Source organism: Echiichthys vipera (assembly GCF_963691815.1).
Source record: "Echiichthys vipera genome assembly, chromosome: 19".
NCBI classification, from domain to species: Eukaryota; Metazoa; Chordata; class Actinopteri; order Perciformes; family Trachinidae; genus Echiichthys; species Echiichthys vipera.
Genome location: NC_139844.1, coordinates 10389064 through 10410127, shown reverse-complemented (window position 1 = coordinate 10410127; position 21064 = coordinate 10389064). Strand labels below are relative to the sequence as shown.

At 39.9% G+C, this 21064-nt stretch overlaps 1 protein-coding gene across 4 annotated transcripts in view; it reads left to right on the top strand.

Annotated features, from left to right (window-relative positions):
• Window positions 1–21064, top strand: part of LOC310962036 (DNA (cytosine-5)-methyltransferase 3A-like) — a 65321-nt gene that overhangs the window by 22005 nt on the left and 22252 nt on the right. For 3 of the 4 annotated variants that reach the window (XM_083934382.1, XM_083934381.1, XM_083934383.1), the window contains 3 exons: window positions 1776–1899; window positions 2226–2263; window positions 2409–2525. The exons of the other annotated variant lie outside the window; for it this stretch is intronic. In XM_083934382.1, the coding sequence (XP_083790508.1) occupies window positions 1776–1899; window positions 2226–2263; window positions 2409–2525 (279 nt within the window). The remainder of the gene's footprint in view (window positions 1–1775; window positions 1900–2225; window positions 2264–2408; window positions 2526–21064) is intronic. 4 annotated transcript variants of the gene reach the window in all.

Sequence of the window (21064 nt, the reverse complement as noted above, 5' to 3'; positions counted from 1 at the left end):
ACAAGAAATGTAAAGGACGCTTCAAGGGCACGTGTTGGTATTGCATGTGCAGCAAGATAGACACTGGTACTGGTGCACTCCTTTTGATTTAATGTTAAGAGAAAAACGTTCATCTCAGTTAATTCATACCATTGTTTTTATTGTTTTTGCAAATACTTTTAAATTCATGTGAGCTAATTTATTACAGTAATTAGGAGTCCACAATTTATATTTTTCAAAGCTTTTTACATAGCAAGTTTTACACTGATTTCAACAACTTGACTTAAGTGGTTGAATTTAGTCGACTGCTTTTATTTATTTAGTTTGAATGTGTTTTTGTGTATTTTGTGTTTCCTGCAGTTTATTGAGATGTATGGATGAAATGCATTAAACAGAATAATCTTTTGTTTAATCTTTCCAGTCAAGTCACATCACTTTTGTTTCAGAAGTTCATTTCTCAAAGTTTTGTCCCAACTTCAAGTACTTTTCACACACATTTACACATTTTTACACAATTAAAACACTTTTAATGGGTTGATAGATACATATTAGTACTAATCTTTTTATCTAAAGCATTACGCCAGCCCTGTAATATAGTGCAGTATTGTTAGTTAAAAACAAAGATCAGATCATTTAGATCAGAAGGGCTGTCCTCTATATGCCGACTGGAGACATTAAAGACACAGCTGCCCTTTAGATCTTAGTCCTGCATTCACTTTCACAACTTGGGTTGATGCAGTGGCAAATAAATTACCTTATACAGGCTCATAGCTATTTGCAATTATTTTTACAAAGAGGCAAGCACACATCAAAGCAAAATGCACATTTTAGTCTGTAGATGGGATGTTTTGAGCACTAAAAAAATCCACTTATGTGTCAAAACCTTGTTCCCGTTTAAGTGCCTAGTGTTAAAGGTGTGTGCTGGTGTCGTTAAGTTTGTCCCAAGGGCCTTTAAGTCACCTTTTGTGTTCTCTGCTTTTAACAGGCCCTCTCACCTGCTCATTACAGCCTTTGCAGGCTTGTTAGGTCTAGCTAGCCTTAGCTCAGCCCTTTGAGCTTGACATTCACCCCTGCTCTCCACTTTCTAAGTACCCATCTATTAAACCTGTTGGCCTGTCAGCAACATGCACACAAAATCCTGCTGGCCTTTCAGAGCGGACACATGATGGGAGTTTAACATCATTAATGGTGAGCTAATAGATAAACCATTGAATTAGAGCCATGAGTAAACACAGGAAGTTGTTTATGTGCGAAACTAATCAAACCGTGTACTGTCTATTATATTTTGCAGTATAATTATAAAAACTTCAGTTTGAAAAGTGTGAAAGTTTAAAAATAACGCAAGCATTTTTTGATCTCCTGAGGTTATTTTTTAGGTTATTTTACATTATATGTAATTATTGCATCGTTTAGCACCAAGAGTTTCTCCGGCATGTGCTCCTTAACCATTAGCACTGTTAACGACATCAGTAGCACTCCACATCTCATCTCATAAGTGTGTGTGTTTGTGTGTGTGTTAATGGGACCGGGGGGTGTTTATTATACTGATCCATTGCAGAGACACTCTGGGCGTACCTGCTCTGCATTGTACTAACAAGGGAAGACTAATAGGTATGTGCTTGTATTGCAGTAGCTCTTTGATTGTGTGTGTGTCTGTGAGAGAGTTTTATGCATGTGTGCACGGTCTGTACGTGTGTGTATGTATGGTTATTATGTCTGTGGCGTCCTTTGATGAGTCTAGACGAGGGCCAGCAGCAGTTTTCTCAGACCTAGACTCTGCTCCGTCTGTTTCCCAGGAGATGGCGACCTCTGACCCCTGTGCAAACGCCCCCCCTACCCCACCTGAGGAGCCCGAGCCCTCCCCGTCCACTCGCAAGAAACGTGGGCGTCGGAAACTTGAGCAAACCGAGAAGAATAAGGGTACAAATTTAATACAAAGTCATATATATATATATATATGATTTTGCTCATATCTACAGTAATTCAAATCACTACTTTTATTTAAGGACACAACAGCCAACTTACTGACATTTTAGTTGCTTTAAGGATGTGAAAAGTAAATTTTTTTAAATTTATTTAAAGAATTATGTCTTCAAGAGTCAAATAACTTCCAGATTTCAGTGTTTGAGAGCATTATGACTTTGAAAATGGGGCAAAGTGATGAAAACCATGACTTTACCTCCTAATTAAACCTCTTGTTAAATCTGTACAAATGGGCCATTTCCTGTGACTTTTCTTTCCTGCAGACGAGCCGGATGACAGAAACTGCGACTCTCCCAAAGAGGTGAGAAAAACAGTTGCCAACCTACTTCTGATGTTTTTTTTAAGATCTAAAAATGAAGAAAAAACCCCTCTCTTATAATACACACAGGTTAAAGAGAAAGTACAAAACAAGCCGTGTGTGTGTGTGTGTTTGTGTGTGTGTGCAGGGTGAGACTGGCAGGCTGCGGAGGAGGCCAGTCCCCAGAGTGACTTTCCAGGCTGGAGATCCGTACTACATCAGCAGGAGACAGAGAGAAGAATGGCTCAGCCGCTGGAAGATGGAGGTGGGAGAGAAACAGGTCTCCGTCTGTGTGAATTTATATTTGCGGGAACACGGAGGCATTTTATTTTCTTTGAGGCCCAATGAGAATAAAACGCCTCAAGATAACACCTCAATCAGAACAAACTGGGCCGGTTTTTCACGTAATCACTAAAGAATTTTTGAACATCTTTGTCCTCTATGCCGTAAAAGTCTTTAGATCTGTAAATGGCTGCTTTGTATTGTAAATCAACCAAAATACTAGAAGTAGAAGCAGTTTGTTTTTCTGTTCTGTGTAGTACTGAGTAGTCAAGGAGAAACCAGCCTTCCCAACAGTGCACTGTGCTTAGTGTTGGACGTATCACAAAAAAATGTGATCATGGTTAGCAGTTAAATTTCATGTGTGGGGGCAATCGATAAATGTTTTTCTTTTTGTTTGTTTGTTAAATGTTCATTTTACTCAAATAAAATGAGAGAGCAGCGATAAAGATTAACTGCTGTAGATTATTTGTTATATATGCTATGGTTCAGTCGGTGTCACGGCTACGCTCACAGGACATTTGAACATTTAATCATGGCTGTTTACTCTCTGCTCACTAAAAAGCTGTGCTGTCAATTGCTGCCTACATTGCTGAACCGGGAGCCTTGTTTCCCAACATTAATGCTGTACATATTCTACATTCACATAGACATTATTGCAGGTGAATAGATTGACTGTACTAAGGCCTCATTCTGACCAATTCAGGTAGTCCGTAAAAACGCAAGTCCCCCCATCCTTTTCGGTTTAGGCTGCAGCGGTGGAAGGAAAAAAAAACATGAAAAGTTGAGATAGACTCAACATTTCTTTTTACAATTAACACTTGAATTAATGAAGGCACTTGTAAATGACAAGGTAGTTCAAAATGTAGACCATACTTTGGTGTTTCATTTTAACCTCTGTACTTAAGGTTTCATTAAACTTATTTTCTTCTTTTAACAAAACAAACCAAAACACTGATAATGTGTTTCTCTCAACTTTTGGAGAAACGCAACAATCACAGTTATTTTGACACGTGTGAAAGTCCCATACGGTCAACAGTAAACATCCTGCAAGTTTTAAAAAACTAAGAAGGTAAAAAACAGGAAACCCAAGCACTTTACTGCCTGGTAATTTAACAGCTGATGTCTCCTGGAACAAGCTTCAGTACAGGCGCTCCGACTCTTTTCTTTCTCTCTTTCTCCGTGAAATGAAGCAGCCAGAAATCAGAAAGTCAGACATGTCGAAATCATAAAAACGATCTGACAGAAAACAATTATAACTGAAATATAAAGTCTACTTGTGCTATGGTAGGGAATTAAAGAACACAACATGGCGTCACACAAACACTCCCACCACCGGACAAACCTGCGGCAATCTGGGTGAATTCAGAGATATAAAACACAGTCTGGGCATCTGCAGGTCCTCATAAGCCTTTATAAGGTATTAAAAAAAAATCTTTATATACAAAAGTCTTATATATATTTTCTCTTGTTTGCCATAGCCTGCAATATTAGTTATTAAATGTTTTTGTATCAAATCGATCAGGAAACTTCATATATCTCTGAACTAAAAGTGGGATTTTTTTTCATCAGTGGATTATATGTGCTGGAGGCTTTTTAACCCTTTCTAGTTTCAGTCAGCACGCAACAAGTTTTTCACTCTGTTACAATGTTACACACCCAAAATACACACGTGCACAAACAGGACCTATATACATGCATTGAATGAAAAGATGTCAGAGCAACAAGGCTGCTCCATGGAAATGCACCCAGAACAGTTTGGGTTTGGTGCCTTGCTCAGTGGCACTTCGGCAGCTTCAGTACCAGTCCACACTTGAACCGGCGGTACTGCTGACTTTGCACCATTGAAATAGATAAAAACAAGACTGTACGCTCAATGATCAACATAGTTTTCAAGATCAGTGTCTTTGTCTTGCTAACGTTGCTAGCATCCACATAATCCTGGTTACCTGCTTAGCTTTACCATGTGACGTCTCACCAGGTGAGTTTTAAGATTTGTCATGCTGCCGCTGGACTTTATACTGTAGCTGTTCCACTGACCTTACAAATATTTTCCTTCCTTCCTTATAGAATCAAAATTTATTCCAAACTTTAGATTTTATGGTGCACTGTAAACCGTGTCAACCATGTTGTTCTTCCTCACAAGCAACCGTAGCAATACTCAACATTTAACGCTATTCTAACGTTATACTATTGTTAATGCGAGTCTTGTGAGTCCAGAGTTGACCTGTTACCCCTGCAGAGCAAAGTAGATATGCTATGTAGAAGCAGCAAGGCTTAGTCACCCGGTTCAACGTGTCCTCATGAACACGTTCCTAGCAACTCCTACGTAAAGTTATACACAGTAATTCGTACGTAGGAACGCATAGACGGACCGCGTAGACGGGCCGCGGGGTGGAACCGGAAGGTAAAGCGTGACACCAAAAGTGCAACAAAGCACAAAACAGCGATTTTAGCCAACAAATCGTGATGGTTAGGTATGAAAAAAAACATTTGAAAACAAGCCTGGTGAATACACACAATAACTACGTGCAATACACTCGAATTACTGCACATTACCTTTCATTGTTATAGGTAGGAAGGCTCAATGAGGACAGCCATTTACTTATCGATGTATATCGCATCAGTGAATCTTTACACCCCAAATACACAGGCAGCTGTTTGCTTAAACATTCAGCATTAATTAAAAGGTCATAGATAGTGTTGTGGTCACAGTTTTATCTATCTGTATCCCATGCACATATAGAATATAGATGCACCACTAGTGTACAGAGAACATACTCTTGTGCTGCTATGCTGTAACCCAGAGAGGGAGTGTGTGTGTGAGTAAATATCTGTAGATGCATGAAAGTGTGTGTATGAGGAACATGTAAAAGGGAAGACAAAATGACTGAAAGAGACAGGACATGTGTGAGAGAAAGTCATTGAGGTTGATTGACAGGCGATGCTGGCTGAAACACACAAGGATGTAGAAATGTGTGAAGTAAAGTAAGAGTGTGAGAGGAAGAGGCTCAAAGCCCAACTGAGCATGTGTGGCTGCAGTTTCCTCTTTCTCTTGTTTGAACTTCTGTTTCAGTTCGTGTTTGATGGACACAAATATATATATATATATATACGTATATATAATATATGTCAGGATTTTCATACTCCTTACCTCTGAGCCTTGAATATGTACAGGAAGTATACATTTTTAATATTTGACGTATCACTAACAACAGATGACTTAAATGAAGATCATGGTTTAAAAATCACAAATTTTTCAGGTATTATTCAGTGGTGGAGTGTAACTTAGTCATTTTTTACTTATACTATATTTGTCTGACAGCTTTACTTATTTTTCTAAAAGCGTTACTTTTTCGATTACAGTTTTTCATCCCCTTCCTGTCCAGTGAAAACCATGCATCTCCAGATATGTTTATTCTGAATGTATTACTACTACGTCTACTTCTTCTTAAGCTGAATAAAGTCTTTAAAAAGCATCTTGGATCAACTGGAAAATGCATCATCACAAAGTTGAAAACCTGAAAAGTTGACTTTTTAGAGACACGTGGTTCTCACAGGACATCGACGCTACAAACGTGACGATCTGCTGTAGATTAAACTACCCAACAGCGTCTAAAGGAGTTAAAATGAGCACAACCATAAACATCTACAGCAGTAAAATGTAACGTAGACATTAATACAACAGAAACATCAAATATAAAAGGAAAACACCAACAGGGAACATTTTTCTGCACAATGACAGGGTCTCTGCAGGGTTTTAAAAAGTATTACATGTTGATAAATCAATGTGAGGTATGTGTAGGTATTTGTTGTATTTGAGGTTTTGTAGCTTCAATATGTATATTTGTCCTAAGAGGTTGTAGCTAAACGCCTGAATTTAATCAATCATCAAGGGTCAGGTCACGGGTGTTACGCTACATAGCTTTTGTGCAAATGGTTGGAGGACCATAATAACAATAATAAACATAATAATAGTGATAATAATAAACCTTGCATTGGGTTAGATACTCATCATTCAGATCATAGCAGTTTCCCACCTCGTCTGCCGGAATTATGTTGCATTTATCCAGCGGTTCAAGGAGTTATTGCAAACTGTTTAGCTGTGCTAATAAATATACGGTAAAGAGTGTCATTGATGTAACTGGTTAGAACTCCGAGTGGAGAGTGAGGTCTTATATGTATAAAACGGTCTTAAAAATAGGTCTTAAAAAGGTAATACATTTAACTTACGGATTCCTGCGTATACCCTGAATGAGGACTTTTACTTTGAAAATTTTGAAGTGATAATACTTAGAATTGAAGCGTATGTTAACACCCAAACTGTAGTTGGTTAAACTCATACCTGCTTGTCTTTAGACTGTTGCATGTGACAGGTGGGGAGAGAGAGAGAGAGAGAGAAAGAGAGAGAGAGAGAGAGAGAGAGAGAGAGAGAGAGAGCATGTGTGACTTCCTGTCAACACCATCTTCTCACACTGACTCATCACCTACTCTGGAGCCATTAGTAATTTATGTTGTGCATCAGTATAGCAAAAGAAATTGAGACTAAAAGGTTTGTTCCTCTCATGTATATTATTGTGAAAGAATCACAGGATGAAAGGAAGTTTAACAATACAGTAAATACAAGTGAGCAGAAGCACAGAAACAGATCTATAGAATGTGTGTTTACTAACATAAAGCAATGCTTATTACACAATAAACAAAGCAGCATTTTACTTTTGGTGTTTTGTATATTCAGTTAGAAATGTGGTTCCCAACTTAGGTGTGAGGCCCCTCTAAGGGTCACATGGTACATTTGAGGGGTCCTGAGATTATTAATGGACTAGGGAAGAGGAAAACGCAAAGTTCTGCGACACAAACTTGTATTTATATTTTGGACTTTGAGAAAAACTTTTACCTCTTTGGGTCTCAATTTATTTATTTTTTTACATCAATTTATTCATTTATAATATTCTATTTTCTTCCTTTAACAAAAAATAATTAAAACAATAAATCTAAATAATATAAGGAGAAAATAAAATTTAAAAATAATACATTTTCTCTGTTCTTATAGAGTTCCCATGATGTTGTTTTCATCAAACAATATTTATTAATCTAATCATCTGAGAGGTTTAGAGGGTATTCACAGCATCAAGGGGCTCCAACTAGTCACTTTATTTTCGTAAGAAGTCAAAAGTTTAAAATATTTTGATTTAATCCTTAATAATGCATTATAATTTAAGTTTTGTATCATGTATGATCACAGCTTTATTTACTTACTGAACTGAGAAAGTTAATGAAGGACAATGAATGAATTCAGAAGGAAAAGGAAAGAAGAAATAAAGAGAGAGAGAAGGAATGGAAGGAAGGACGTTACAAAGTCAAGGAAAAGGAGATGTAGAGAGAAAGACATTAAAGTAAAGGCAAATAAAAAAAGGTGAGAGATTTAACTGAGATTTAAAACCAGCAAAGAGACGAATACAACAAAGTGAGGGAGAGAAAGAAGAGAAAGAAAAACTGAGAGAAAGTGAAGACAGAGGCTAACCAGTTCCAGGTTTTTGCGTGTGTGTGTGTGTGTATGTGTGTGTGTATGTGTGTGTGTGTGTGTGTGTGTGTGTGTGTGTGTGTGTGTGTGTGTGTGTGTGTGTGTGTGTGTATATGTGTGTGTGTGTGTGTGTGTGTGTGTGTGTGTGCGTGTGTGTGCGCGTGTGCGTGTGCGTGTGTGTGTGTGTGCGCGTGTGTGTGTGTGTGTGTGTGTGTGTGTGTGTGTGTGTGTGTGTGTGCTCTGTCAGTTGAATTGCAGCCAGGTGTTTACACTCCCATCAACAACCCATTTCGCTGCTGCTGTCTGAAAGGAACCTGGTAAACTCTGCAAAGCCTTTTCCAATTTTGGGATTAGAAAAAAAAACTGGCATCTTTTCACTTCATGTCTAAAGTTACAGCCAAGAAAATAAATAGTGAGTACTGAGGGTATAGTGTACCATATATATGAGAGGGTGTGTTTTTTTCTCCTTTTTAGAAAATAAAACAGTGCCTTAACCTCATTTTGTGCTGGTTTCATTTAGCAAGTCACACACACCACACGGAGTGCCTGTGTCCTTGTTTTCACCTCCAACCACTCGGTAAGACGTGCAGAACCGCAGTCTCTGAAACGTTCGGTCATATCTGATCAATGATGAACAGAAGAAACTACCTAAAGGCAACCTTACTTTATAACAAAAACAGTTTACATTCAGTGTTTCTCGTTACTGCCACCAGCTAATTATTATTTTTTCAGCTGCAACCAACGATAATTTTCATTTCTGATTAATGTTCTGATGTATCATCACTTGTTTCGTCCAGAAAATAGAGAAAACTAATGAGCTTTAGTGTTTCAATCTGGTTGTTTTTTTGTTAGACCAGCAGTGAAAACCCAAACAAATTTCTGAAACTGTCACATATGATAGCACCAAGAGAAACAGCGACCAATAGAAGACCGCAGTGAAAACATAAACAAAGTCAGCACACTGTAACTCCCTTAAGTGCATTTTATTGGCACATCCAGAAGTGTTTGGAGCTAATGCTTTCCCTCAGTCTGACGAAGAGCATTAGCTTGAAACGTCACTTGTGAATCCAGTGATGAACACACATAAAGTGATCCCCAAACTCTGCAGCTCTACAGAACTTTTCAGCCTCTTTAGGCTCATTGTTTTGTTTTTTACTCCTACGGTCTCATTTCCAGAAGCAGTTTTTTTCTCAGAAAAAAATAAGCTCTGATTAGCCCAACGTACAGTACGTTGCCTGTCCAGCACCAGACAGCAGGCACATCAGTAACTAAAGCCTATTTTGGCGGGATTAGTTTCACGTGGGGACGTGGGGTAAGGTCATTTTTACCAGAGGTTTTTCCGAGTGCACCATGTCAGTAATTATTCAGGAGAATGTCAGTAATAAAATACGGTGATTTTCACCTTATGTCAAATGGTCCAGAAAAAATACCTCAGGTAAAACTAGTCCCGTCTGAATACGACCCTCTGTAAAACATATGTTGATTCACGTAATAACCCGTCAATACGTAGTGTCCACATATTTTTAAACATGAAGGCACTTAAAGAAGCACTCATCACTTTTTTTAGATCATCGATTCTGTCCTTTGGTTTCGTGTTTACATGATTCGGTGATATCAGGAGGCTACGTAGCACGCACATGGCTACACGGAGATGGACTAACCCCTCCCACTCCTGGTAGAATAATGGGATTTATCAATCCTATTTGAATTGGCCATTTATATTACAGGCGTCCTGAGGTAAGACTTTTTTACCCCCACGTCCCCTCATTAAACTGATCCCGTCCGAACAGGGCTTAAGCGGCTGAAGAAAGTCGAACTTGGAGCAGCTACAGGGACAAATATTTGTCTCCGGAGTTGGTAACATCCAAAAGGATGGTAAATATTGGATTCACATACTGTATAAATGCTTATGTTGCTTTCTGGACGGCTTTTACGTTTTTAGCTTGATTTGGAGTTTGTCTGCTCTCTAGTGGCCAACTGTAAAAATGTTTTAATCAGAGTAGCGACTGCTTCTCTTCATTTCACACAGTTTCACTTTATTTTTCTTTCCGTAACTCTAAACTTTCTCGTCTTGTGTGACACGCTGTGTGACTGCATCTCACATTAATGAGCCCCTTTTTTGCGTGTTTTCCTGTGTTTGTATATGAGGTCCTGACCCTAACACATCCTATTGGCTTGTCAACTCGGAGGCTTACCTAACCTTTGCCCTCAGTGCACGTACACACCACATATACACACTAGCCTGGATTTCTGTGAGTGTGTGTGTGTCGTCATCATCCCCGGGGGGCTTCCAGACTTAACTCTACACCCCCGCTCGCTGTGCATTTGTGTGTGTTGATGAAGTCCACCTAAACTTCTGTTAGGTGAAGGAGCCAGTAAATCACACGCTTTACTGCTGTGGCCAATCAGCAGAGAGGGAGAGGGTACAGAGGGCTTGAAGGCGAGCTTAGCTGAGGAGTCGCACAAGAGAGGAAAAGGAAGAGGAGGTGAGAGACAGAGACAGATACAGAGACAGACGGAGAAAATGACAGAGAGAAAGAGAGCCAGGGAGGAAGGGCTGCGGTTGCAGAGCTGCCATGTCCGGCCTGTAAGTCTTTTCTTTTCTTTTCCGTGTGAGCACGTGTTGCAGAGTATGTGAGGAAATGTTTGCTTTGGTGCAAGCTGTCACCAGGAATTGCACAGAAAGTTTGTTTCTATGTTAGCTGAAGTAAAGTCCAACGCTTTCTGGTGGCTCGGCTGCATGCCAAGTGCTTAAACTCTCAGGGATCTCAGTAGTCAAACATCTTGATTCCACTGCACAGAGGTCAGTTTTGTTTACTTTTTGTTTGTTTTGGCGGTTAGATGGGAGCTCAGATTAGAAAAACCTTAAAGTGTTTCCACTTTTCCACTGGCAGCAAAGACATGCACATGGATCCTTAATATGTAAACCATGTAACACCCACCCAACCTTTTTAGGGCTGCTCAGACAAAATGACAAGCCCAAACATATCAGCTCATAACTCAGGATCCGTCAGCGCTTAATTCGGGGTTGTTTCTGTTGGATTTTTTCACTCAATGTAGTATGTGACAGCTGGGAAAACACTGTGTAGGACAGTGTTCCTGACCTTTTTGGCTTTTGACAAAACAAAACAACCACTACTTGTGACCCCTCATCATCCATTGCATAAAGTACATCCACCAGTTGTGACCGCTTTAACCAAAGACTGATTGTTGTCCTTGTTTTAGAGTCCCAACAATGTGAAATTATTGAATCATTTGCAAGAAAACAAGCAAAGATTAGAGGGAAGTCTAAAAAGTCGTGATGCATCGTTATGTTTTCTCTTCCGTTCATCATCTTAAGACCTCTCAGATTTATGTTACCCTATGTTGGGAGCCACTGCTTTAACATACAGAAGTAAAATACGGAATATTTCTCATTTGTATTTGGGTTTTTTTCACTTAAACTTTTGAAATTGATCATGAAATTTAGTATTTATACACAAAACATTGTGAAAATTACAATAAACCGCTGATTCTACTTTATCAATAATATACCTGTTTTTTCATAGTACTAGCTATAAAAGTTATGGTGCTGCTGCTATGAATACCAAACCATGTTAGTATTATGCTGCACTGTTAACATAAGGTTTCGTATTATTTGTTGTTGCCGAAAAGTAAACAACCATTTTATTTGATGCATTTCATGACATACGTATTTGTTTGTGAAAGACAAATGTTGGAGCATCATTAGAAGCGCTTTCCACTCTTCTACTCGCCAGAAAAACCATCAAAAGCGGTCTAAATAATCAAAACATCACCAAGCCACTAAAATATTAAACTGAAAGGTTAACATCGGAGTTGACGCTTTGTCATTTTGTCCATTTGACTACAGCTACTTTTGTTTGGGTTTATTTCTGTTTATTTGATTTTGTTTTTTCAGAGTAAGAGCTGTATTTCAATTCAAATGTAAAACCCTTCGCCGTTAAAGCTGTGCAAATGGTTTCAGAATATGTGAATAACTGGAAAACAACGCTTAAATGTGAACTTATTACGCTGCAGTGTTACAGCAGGCTTGGTTTTTTCCCTAAAAACACATTTTTTCATCAATTATAACACAATGTCATTGTGTTCTGTCTCACTTTGATTTGATTACCAGTTTAAATAACATGAATGGCTTCCTAATATGTTTATAATTAGAAAATAACACCAAGCCACCAAATCATTACACTGCAGTGAGGTCAAACATGTTGGTATTGTCCATGAACATTCACCAGACACATGTTGTTTAGTCCATTTCTTTATAAGAGACCCCCGGAGAGCTTCATGGAAAACCCCTGCCTGCGATCGATGCTAATGAAAGAGAAGTCACTTGGTGTGTTCTCTATTGACAAAGTGAGAGGGAGGGTCTTAACTGCACTCTTAATTGCACTGTGTGTCTGTGTGTGTGTGTGTGTGTGTGCGTGTGTGTGTGTGTGTGTGTGTGTGTGTGTGTGTGTGTGTGTGTGTCTGCTGTTGAGCAATGTCGGGTTCATCTCGAGGTCAGGGTCAGTCACACTCATAAAGGGGGGGCGTGGTTTTTAAGAAACAGCTCATTGGCGAGGTCATACGGGTGAGGAGTCGGAGGTCAAGGGGGCGGCGCTAAGAGTGAAAACACTGACCAGGCCGCAGGTTCAACAAAGTTCAAAGTCGTAAATCACAACATTACAACCTCTCCGTGTCTTTCTCCCTCCTCTCCGGCCTTTATTTCTCCCTCACGTGCTGCTGTTTGCTCCTGTAAGCTTTAATTCTCTCTTTTAACACCGAGCACTTCCTTAGATCACTCTTAATTTAACTTATTTTTGTGTCTAAATCAACTAGTGTAACCTTCTTATATTCCTCTACATGATATGTTGTGAGATACACAAGATGTGTGTGTTTTAGTGTGGATGTGGAAACAGATTTTAACCTCTCACTGATATATCTGTATTTGCTCATATGTAGTTGGCCAGCAAAAAACAAGTTACTGTTGTAGAGAAATGCCAAATATACGGTTTGTTTGAGGCCACTTATCAAACAAGCTCTCCACTGCAGAGTCTGTGCACCAGAGAGCAGTGTATTGTACATCTTGTAGTGCTGCCCCCTCTTAGAAGAAGAAGAAGAAGACGATTAGAAAAAACTTTATTAATCCCAAAGGGTAAACTGCTTTGTCATCAGATGACATACAGTACATACAGGTCCGTAGCACAGCTGTTTCAACATGATTAGATACTTCAGACATAATATACGACATAGTACTCAACACAGGTGAAAAGCAGCAGAGACGTTGATAAAAACATAAATAAATAAATATACACCTCCAAAAGGAAAAAGCAACAAGCAGCCCTTAGTTAGCGATTGTTAATGCTGCAGGAACGAAGGATCGTCTGAGTTGTTCAGTAGAGCACTGAGGCATCACTAATCGCTCACCAAATGAGCTTTTGAGCTCCTTAAATATATTGTGGAGTGGGTGGTTTAACCAATTATTCGATTAGTTGACTAATTGGTGGTTTTGGTTGTAGTCAACAAAGATCAGTCATGTCATGTTTTAGGTTTAGGGTTTAGGGACCCCAAACTTCCCTTTCCCGGGCCACATTAACCAGCTCTAACTGGGGGATCCCGAGGCGTTCCCAGGCTGGACGTGCCTGGAACACCTCCCTAGGGAAGCGCCCATGAGGCATCCTTACTAGATGCCCGAACCACCTCAACTGGCTCCTTTCAACGCAAAGGAGCAGCGGCTCTCATCCGAGTTCCTCACGGATGGCTGAACTTCTCACCCTCTCTCTAAGGGAGACTCCAGCCACCCTCCTGAGAAAACTCATTTTGGCCGCTTGTACCCGCAACCATGTTCTTTCGGTCCTGACCCAGCTTTCATGACCATAGGTGAGGGTAGGAATGAAGACTGACCGGTAGATCGAGAGCTTTGCCTTCCTCAGCTCTCTTTTCGTCGGTAGAGCGACTGCAACACCTCCCCCGCTGCTCCGATTCTCCGTCAAAACTTACGCTCCATCGTCCCCTCACCCGTGAACATGGTCCCGAGGTACTTGAACTCCTTCACTTGGGGTAAGGACCCATTCCCTACCTGGAGAAAGCTATCCACCGGTCTCCTGCTGAGAGCCATAGCCTCAGATTAAGAGGTGCTGATCCTCATCCCAGCCGTTTCACTGACCGACGATGCCATCAGGACCACATCATCTGCAAAAAGCGATGAGATCCTCAGCACACCAAACTGCAACCCCTCCCCACCACAACTACCCCTCGATATCCTGTCCATGAAAATCACGAACAAGATTGGTGACAAAGTGCACCCCTGGCGGAGGCCAACCCCCACCGGGACCGAATCCGACTTACTGCCGAGGATCGGGACACCGCTCTCGCTTTGGGTGTACAGAGATTGGATAACCCACAGAAGTGACCCCCTCACCCCATACTCCCACAGCACCTCCCACAGTGTCTCCCTTTTATAATGAGAACATTCACAGGCCTAGTTAATTGTCTTTTAGGGCGTACTCACACTGTCCTTCTGGCCGGGGCCAAAACCGGTTTTTCAGCTAAAGCCTAGTACCTTTAAGCAGTGTGAGTGCACCCGTTCCGCTCATAACTGCGGCCAGCAGGTAAAGAGGTGGGCTTTAGCGGAGCCGTTTGCACATGTACGAGCACGAGCGTGCGCACGTGTACGAGCACGAGCACGAGCCCTACGGCAGTAGCGTTATGTCCGCCTGTTCGGACATGTAAATAGAAGGACGGACCATGCGTGGACATTTAACAACAACAACAATGGTGGTGAAAGGTTCACGTTGGTGTGATGCGGAGGTGGAGTGTTTACTGCAGATTTGGTCGATGAAAAGATTCAAAAACAGTCGACAAGACGCACAAAAACTCCGAAGTCTATGGAAAGATTTGTAAACAAAGCCACACACACGCGATCAACGCCAGCAAGAAGCATTGGTCGGCCCTGGCAGTGTGAGTACAAACGGGGCTGGGGTGCGGGGGGGAGAGGGAGGGGGGGCAAGTACCCTAAAGCCCGGGTCGCGGTACGGAAGGACAGTGTGAGTACGCCCTTAAGTTCCTATCTATCAAAGAGTGAGTTAAAACAATGGTGATCGATCATATGACCCACTAATGAAAGCACTTGTATTTGCTGCTTTGCTGAGAAATACGATCTGAGTGTCTGTGGCAACTTTCCCACGCCAAAATCAAATGCGCTGCACAGTTAGTGACACTTTTTACTTCGTTCTGCTTCTTTCTTCTGACCTATCAGTGTGGAGCATGTGAAGGCATCACGCCGGATCGCTGCAGAAACAACGTACCTCAGTTTTACGGATTATAACTTCAAAGTGACGCTTTTGCAGGATGTCTTGTGGAAAAATTCAGTTATACAGATCAGCTAATCGGTTAGTCGACATCGTATGAAAGTTAGACGACTAAGACTTTCTTTATTTGAGAATAGCCCTAATATCTTACTTCAATAATCATTAAATTATAATATCCAATTAATAACCCCCAAAGAAATTATGACTTATAAAATAGAAGCGTTTTTTATAATTTTTTAGTTGATACCATGTGTTAGAAATTTGATATAAGTTAAGAAATCAGTCATCAAATTGTTTTTTGTCTGTTTTACCTCAAAAAATTAATGTTAGTATCAGGTATTTTTGCTCTAGTACAAACACATTGTGAGGGAAAACTGTTTCACTGCACTTCAGACTTTATTCAAGCACATTTTAAACTGATTTGAATTACCTTACTTCAAAAAAACGCAGCTGTAAATCCGTTTTCTTGCTATGGAAGTCTGCTATGCTCTTCATAATGTTTAAATAATTAAAAAGACGTTTGAAGGCAAATACAGAAGAAGCCTTCAATGTGCACAAATCAGCAAAAGTGCACACAGTGGAGAGGATCATATAAATCATGCACTAAGTGGTTGTAATATGCAGGTAATGTGTTTTAACTGTTTGAACAGTCGGCACTATCAGGCAGGGGTTCAGCATGGCTGCCTGTAGTTTTGGCTCCATGTACATTCGATTTTGCACTAGTCAGTCTTGATTTGATTCAGTTCAATTTTGAATTGCTGCTCACTCAACAGCTAGCAAACATTACATTTAAAAATGACATTTTGGCTGCAGACATAAATGATCAACCTAGAAATCTTTCAGTTGAAGCTTTGATCGAGGCGCTGCAGAGAAAGAAGCCTCACAGTTAAAAATGCGTTCAACTTGCCTAATTACTCAATGTACAGGATACTCAAGGAAACAGACTTGCAGTATTTAACAGGACACTAAAGCTGTAAATATGAGTGTATTAATACTTAATTGTCAACTCAAAGGATTTTATTTCAGTTTCTTAAATGTGAGTTTCTTTCCTTCTTTGTGACATTAAACTGATTATCTTTGAGTTGAGGTCAAATCAAGACATTTGAGGACGTCATCTTGGGGTTTTGGGAAACACTGATCCCCATATTTTTGACCATTTTCTGACATTTTATAGACCAAACAACTCATCCATTAATCGAGAAAATAATCCACAGATTAATCGTTAATCATCACATTAATCGCCCTAAAGACATGAAAAATTAGACACCATTTGTGTAAATAACTACATTAAAAATGTTTTTCACACTTCAAAATTATACTTTTGTGGTTCAGTCACGATTGTTTTACCACAGTATATATATAATCAGATAGAAGTAATAAGAGCAGCATGCTGTTTTTTTTGTAAGGGCCCCTCTAGGATTGCATGAAGCCGACCTTTATTTCAGTGTTTCTCCCACAGAAACACGAGCAGATGAATACAGATCTGTCTGTCATCCGTGAGTCATCCGCATCCCTGAAAGCAGCAAAGCTTCCTGATGGAGTGTTTCAATCAGCTGATGTTGCCAAGCAACAAACAGTTTCATCCGGTAGGCAGGATTTTTGGCCGATATCTGGTAGCAACACGAGTCAGGTCCAAGTCTTGTAATGAGATGATCCGGTCCAGATGCTGACAGAAATGATCAAGTTTCCTTCACAACAACAACAACCAAGTGTGGGTGAGATGAGGTGAAACTCAAACAATTGCTGCAGGAAAATGTGGTCCTTTATGTAGAAAATACTATATTTACAAAGGCATCAATGAAAAGTATGAATAAGATTATAGTAATCAATTCACTTACATTTAACACAACTTTATTTATCCCTTTATGTTAGTTTGTTTAGATGTAAATATTTGAGGAAGACTTTGGTTCATTTTGTGATTTTAAACCCCCAGATGTTGGATACGTAGCAGTGTTGTAATGTATCTCCGTCTATTTGACTCTAACGCTCCAATACAACAACATAGAGTATGCATGTGATGGTGTGTTCTTTATACTATGACAGTTGAAAAAAACAACAACACACACAACATAGAAGAAGTTACACGCCGCTAACACATTTAAAGGCTAAACGTTTGAAGTCTAGATGCGGAATTGATGATAAATACATTGATAAATAATATGAATATCTTAAAAGAATGAGCTGTTTTATAAAGCCAGCATTCTAAAATGTATAATATTAATTATTAAATATTTGCAACATCAGAGAGTTGTGAAACACATGCAGCATACAAATTGATATATAATAATAAGTTCAAAGCAAAATATACATAAACAAAAGGTTTTTCGGTGTGTGCCACCTCCAGACTTGAGACTGATTCTGTACAGTATAAACTACACGCTAATCTCCTCGTAGATCAACAGTCACTAAAGCTACCTCTCGGTAACTGTTACCAGCATCATTTATTGGTGGAAATGCTTTCAAACATTTCCAACCTATGCTGTCATAATATTTATTTATTTTTCATTTTTAATAGTCTTCTTCCATAAGTTTTTCAGTCGCCTTTAACTGCTGCATACTTTCAGCTACGAAAACCATTCACCCCTTTCAGCTATTTTGTGCTGATTTTCAGCTTTTTTCGGCCTTTCATACTTTTTAATATATGAAAGTCTATGGAGATCCTCTTAAAATCCTCTTAAACATGCTCCTCTTTGAACTGTATCTAGTTAATATTCACATATTATATGAGCCTCATGTGAAATCTCAGTTAACCCACTAACAGCAGTTTCCCTCCATATGTGTCATGGTGCTTTAAGTCATAACTGGAATGACATCACACCCAGGGGTGAAAGTAGGTTTTATTTCCCGTACTTTCTATCCCACTGCTAGTGTGAAAGTCTCAGACTTTGCAACAAACGCTTTGATTACCAGCTGTTTTAGAGACACTTCAGAGTTATATGTATATGGGGGGAAACATGTTGCTACTGATATTTGACGTTAGCAGGTGTGTTGTCATGCTGAAAGTGCGGCGTACCCACTCCAAATCTTTTAGAGGTACGCCGTATCGGCCAGTACCGGGTTACTTTCACCCCTGGTCACACCTCAGTTGACCTTGTTCCAGTCACAAAGTCAGAAAACCATTATATTGATATTGGGTTAGCCAGGTTAGCTGTTGTTAGCAATACCATTAATGCATTATATTGTATTTTGTGTTTACAAACTCAGAAGTGTGAATAAAGTGTGTATTCCTTCAGCTTAAGCTACTGTTGATGCCGAGCGCTGCCATGTTGGGTTGCAAGGTAGATAAGGGATGCTGGTCTGGTCTCTCTGTTCTTTCACATTTTGGAAAGAAATCCAGACTTCTCGTTCAGGCATCCCAGATGTTTTAGAAACTAGTGACGGCATGTGGAGTTTCCCCTACAGAGCATGTGTGTGTGTGTGTGTGTGTGTGTGTGTGTGTGTGTGTGTGTGTGGTCTGTGTATGATCCGTGTAACAGGCTGATTAGGATTTTATGAGGTCAAAGGTCAACAGGAGCTGGGGAAGAATGAACTTGTGACCTCGGGGGTCAAACAGAGGAGAGAACTGTTACGACCTGACACTCTCACTTTTACCGTCTCACTTCTACTTGAATTTATGCCGTCATCCCTCCTCTACCTCTCATGTTTATTCCTTCCTTTCTGTAGCAGAACGGGTTCCCATCAGATTGTTTCACACATTCTTTACATTATATGGTGGTTTTCAGCCCTCAGCCCAGAGTGGAAAGCAAATTGTTCTCTCCAGCATTAACAAAAACAAAGAAGAATGTTTTAGGTCATGGAAATGCTCTGGAGAGTCGTGGGATTTTACATCTGGGCCACAGTGAGATTCTTGCTGTGTAGTAACCATTGATGTCACGATTATTATTTTTAATTTGTCTCATTTGAAGCCGAGTGCTCACCTCTGCTGTGTTTCTACACTGAACATCACAGATATTGCTTGTCAGTCAAATAAATATCAGTGCGATGACTTCTAGTGTTAATTTCTGGTGGCTATTACTGCTTATCAGAGCTCGCTGTAGTAAAGCACTTTAGCATCAGTTTTATGCACTTACTGTAATGCCGAAGCATGTGGTTTGATGAAAATGTGATTTTTAAGGTGATAATCTATTAATCCCTCTATTTTTTTTGTCCATTTAAAAAAATGCTTTCCATTTGAGGCCAGTAAGAAAAGAGGGCAAAGCTCATTCCTTTCTGTATTGGACTATGCTAATGTGATTTACATGCGTGCTTTTACATCATTAACTCAAAAAGCTGGATTGTGTAGGGCGCTCAGTGGTCAGAGCCCCGTATACGGACTACGACCTGCGGCCCTTTGCTGCATGTCGCCCCCTCTCTCCTTCCCATTTCCTGTCAATCTCCAGCTGCACGTTCAAAAAATACATAAATAAAGGCAAAAAAAAAACTTTAAAGAAGTTGGATCATGCATTAACATTGCATTACATTTTGTAACAAATGCAGGCTCACACACTCACACTTGCATCTTATATGAATCTTTATCATTGTCTTCTCTGAGATGGAAAATGAAATGCACATGTTATTCATTGTCAGCGATATCCTTTCATACCAGCAACTATAGATGATTAGCTGATTAGCAGTGCCTTATGTACATGTAGTGTATTGAGAGGGAACTCTTATTAACTGTTAGATAGCCAAACGGCATGCTAGGTACCGCTTGCTCTCCATCGCTCGGTACAGACCAGAGATGTTACACTGTAGCTAACTTTAATAAAGAAAGCCTTTCTTCCTGGAAATAGCCTGGTCCCAAATATATAAATACAGGACCTTTGCTTGTAATGGTGTGTTTTTACAGAGTGCTGTGGCTGTTTTTACCTTAGGAAAAAGATGTCAATACAAGGGAAAAGCTTGATACACTTTAGGTTAGGTCCGTATTGTCGTTACATTACAGTCAAGTAATGAAGAATCTTCTCTCTGTCTTCCACTTTCTTTCGTCTGTATGTTATTCCTCAGTGTTATGATATAATCTCATATTCTTCCTCTCCCTCTCTCTGTCTTCCCTCTCTCTCTCTCTCTCTCTCTCTCTCTCTCTCTCTCTCTCTCTCTCTCTCTCTCTCTCTCTCTCTCTCTCGCCTGAACCCATTGAACCGTCTCTCCACCGCACCCTTTCTCCCCACTCACTTCCTGTGTAAAGGAACAATTAAAGGATTGTTCCTCCAGCTGAGGGCACTGAGGCCTTGATCTAGAGAAGCCACCACATCAGCTAGAAAAAGCCACATGAAATATCAGATATGAAGAACCTCCTTTAAGGATAGGGGTTTGTGCCTTTAGACCAACAAGAGTAAAGCAAAAAGGTTTTGATAGATGATCAACTTTTGAAGTAACACACACAAGGGGATGATGCCCTCGGCAGTTATTAAAGTACAATTCCTTTGCAAAATCATCCCATGGTCTTTTTTGGCACTTACATACATCAAATAAGACATTGATACAGTTATTTTTGTTTAACAACTATTAACGGCGATATCCCGGAGAGTTGCTAACAGACGGACGTAGCTAACACTGATTAGCTCGGGGCAGTAGGATGAAGGCATTAAAACGTCTTTTTTAACCACTAATGCTGCTCTAAATAACACCAAACCTCTGCAGTAGCATGAGAAGAGTCAATACACATTAAACAAAGCACCAACTACATAGTTAGTGAACCCAGAGTTTATTAAA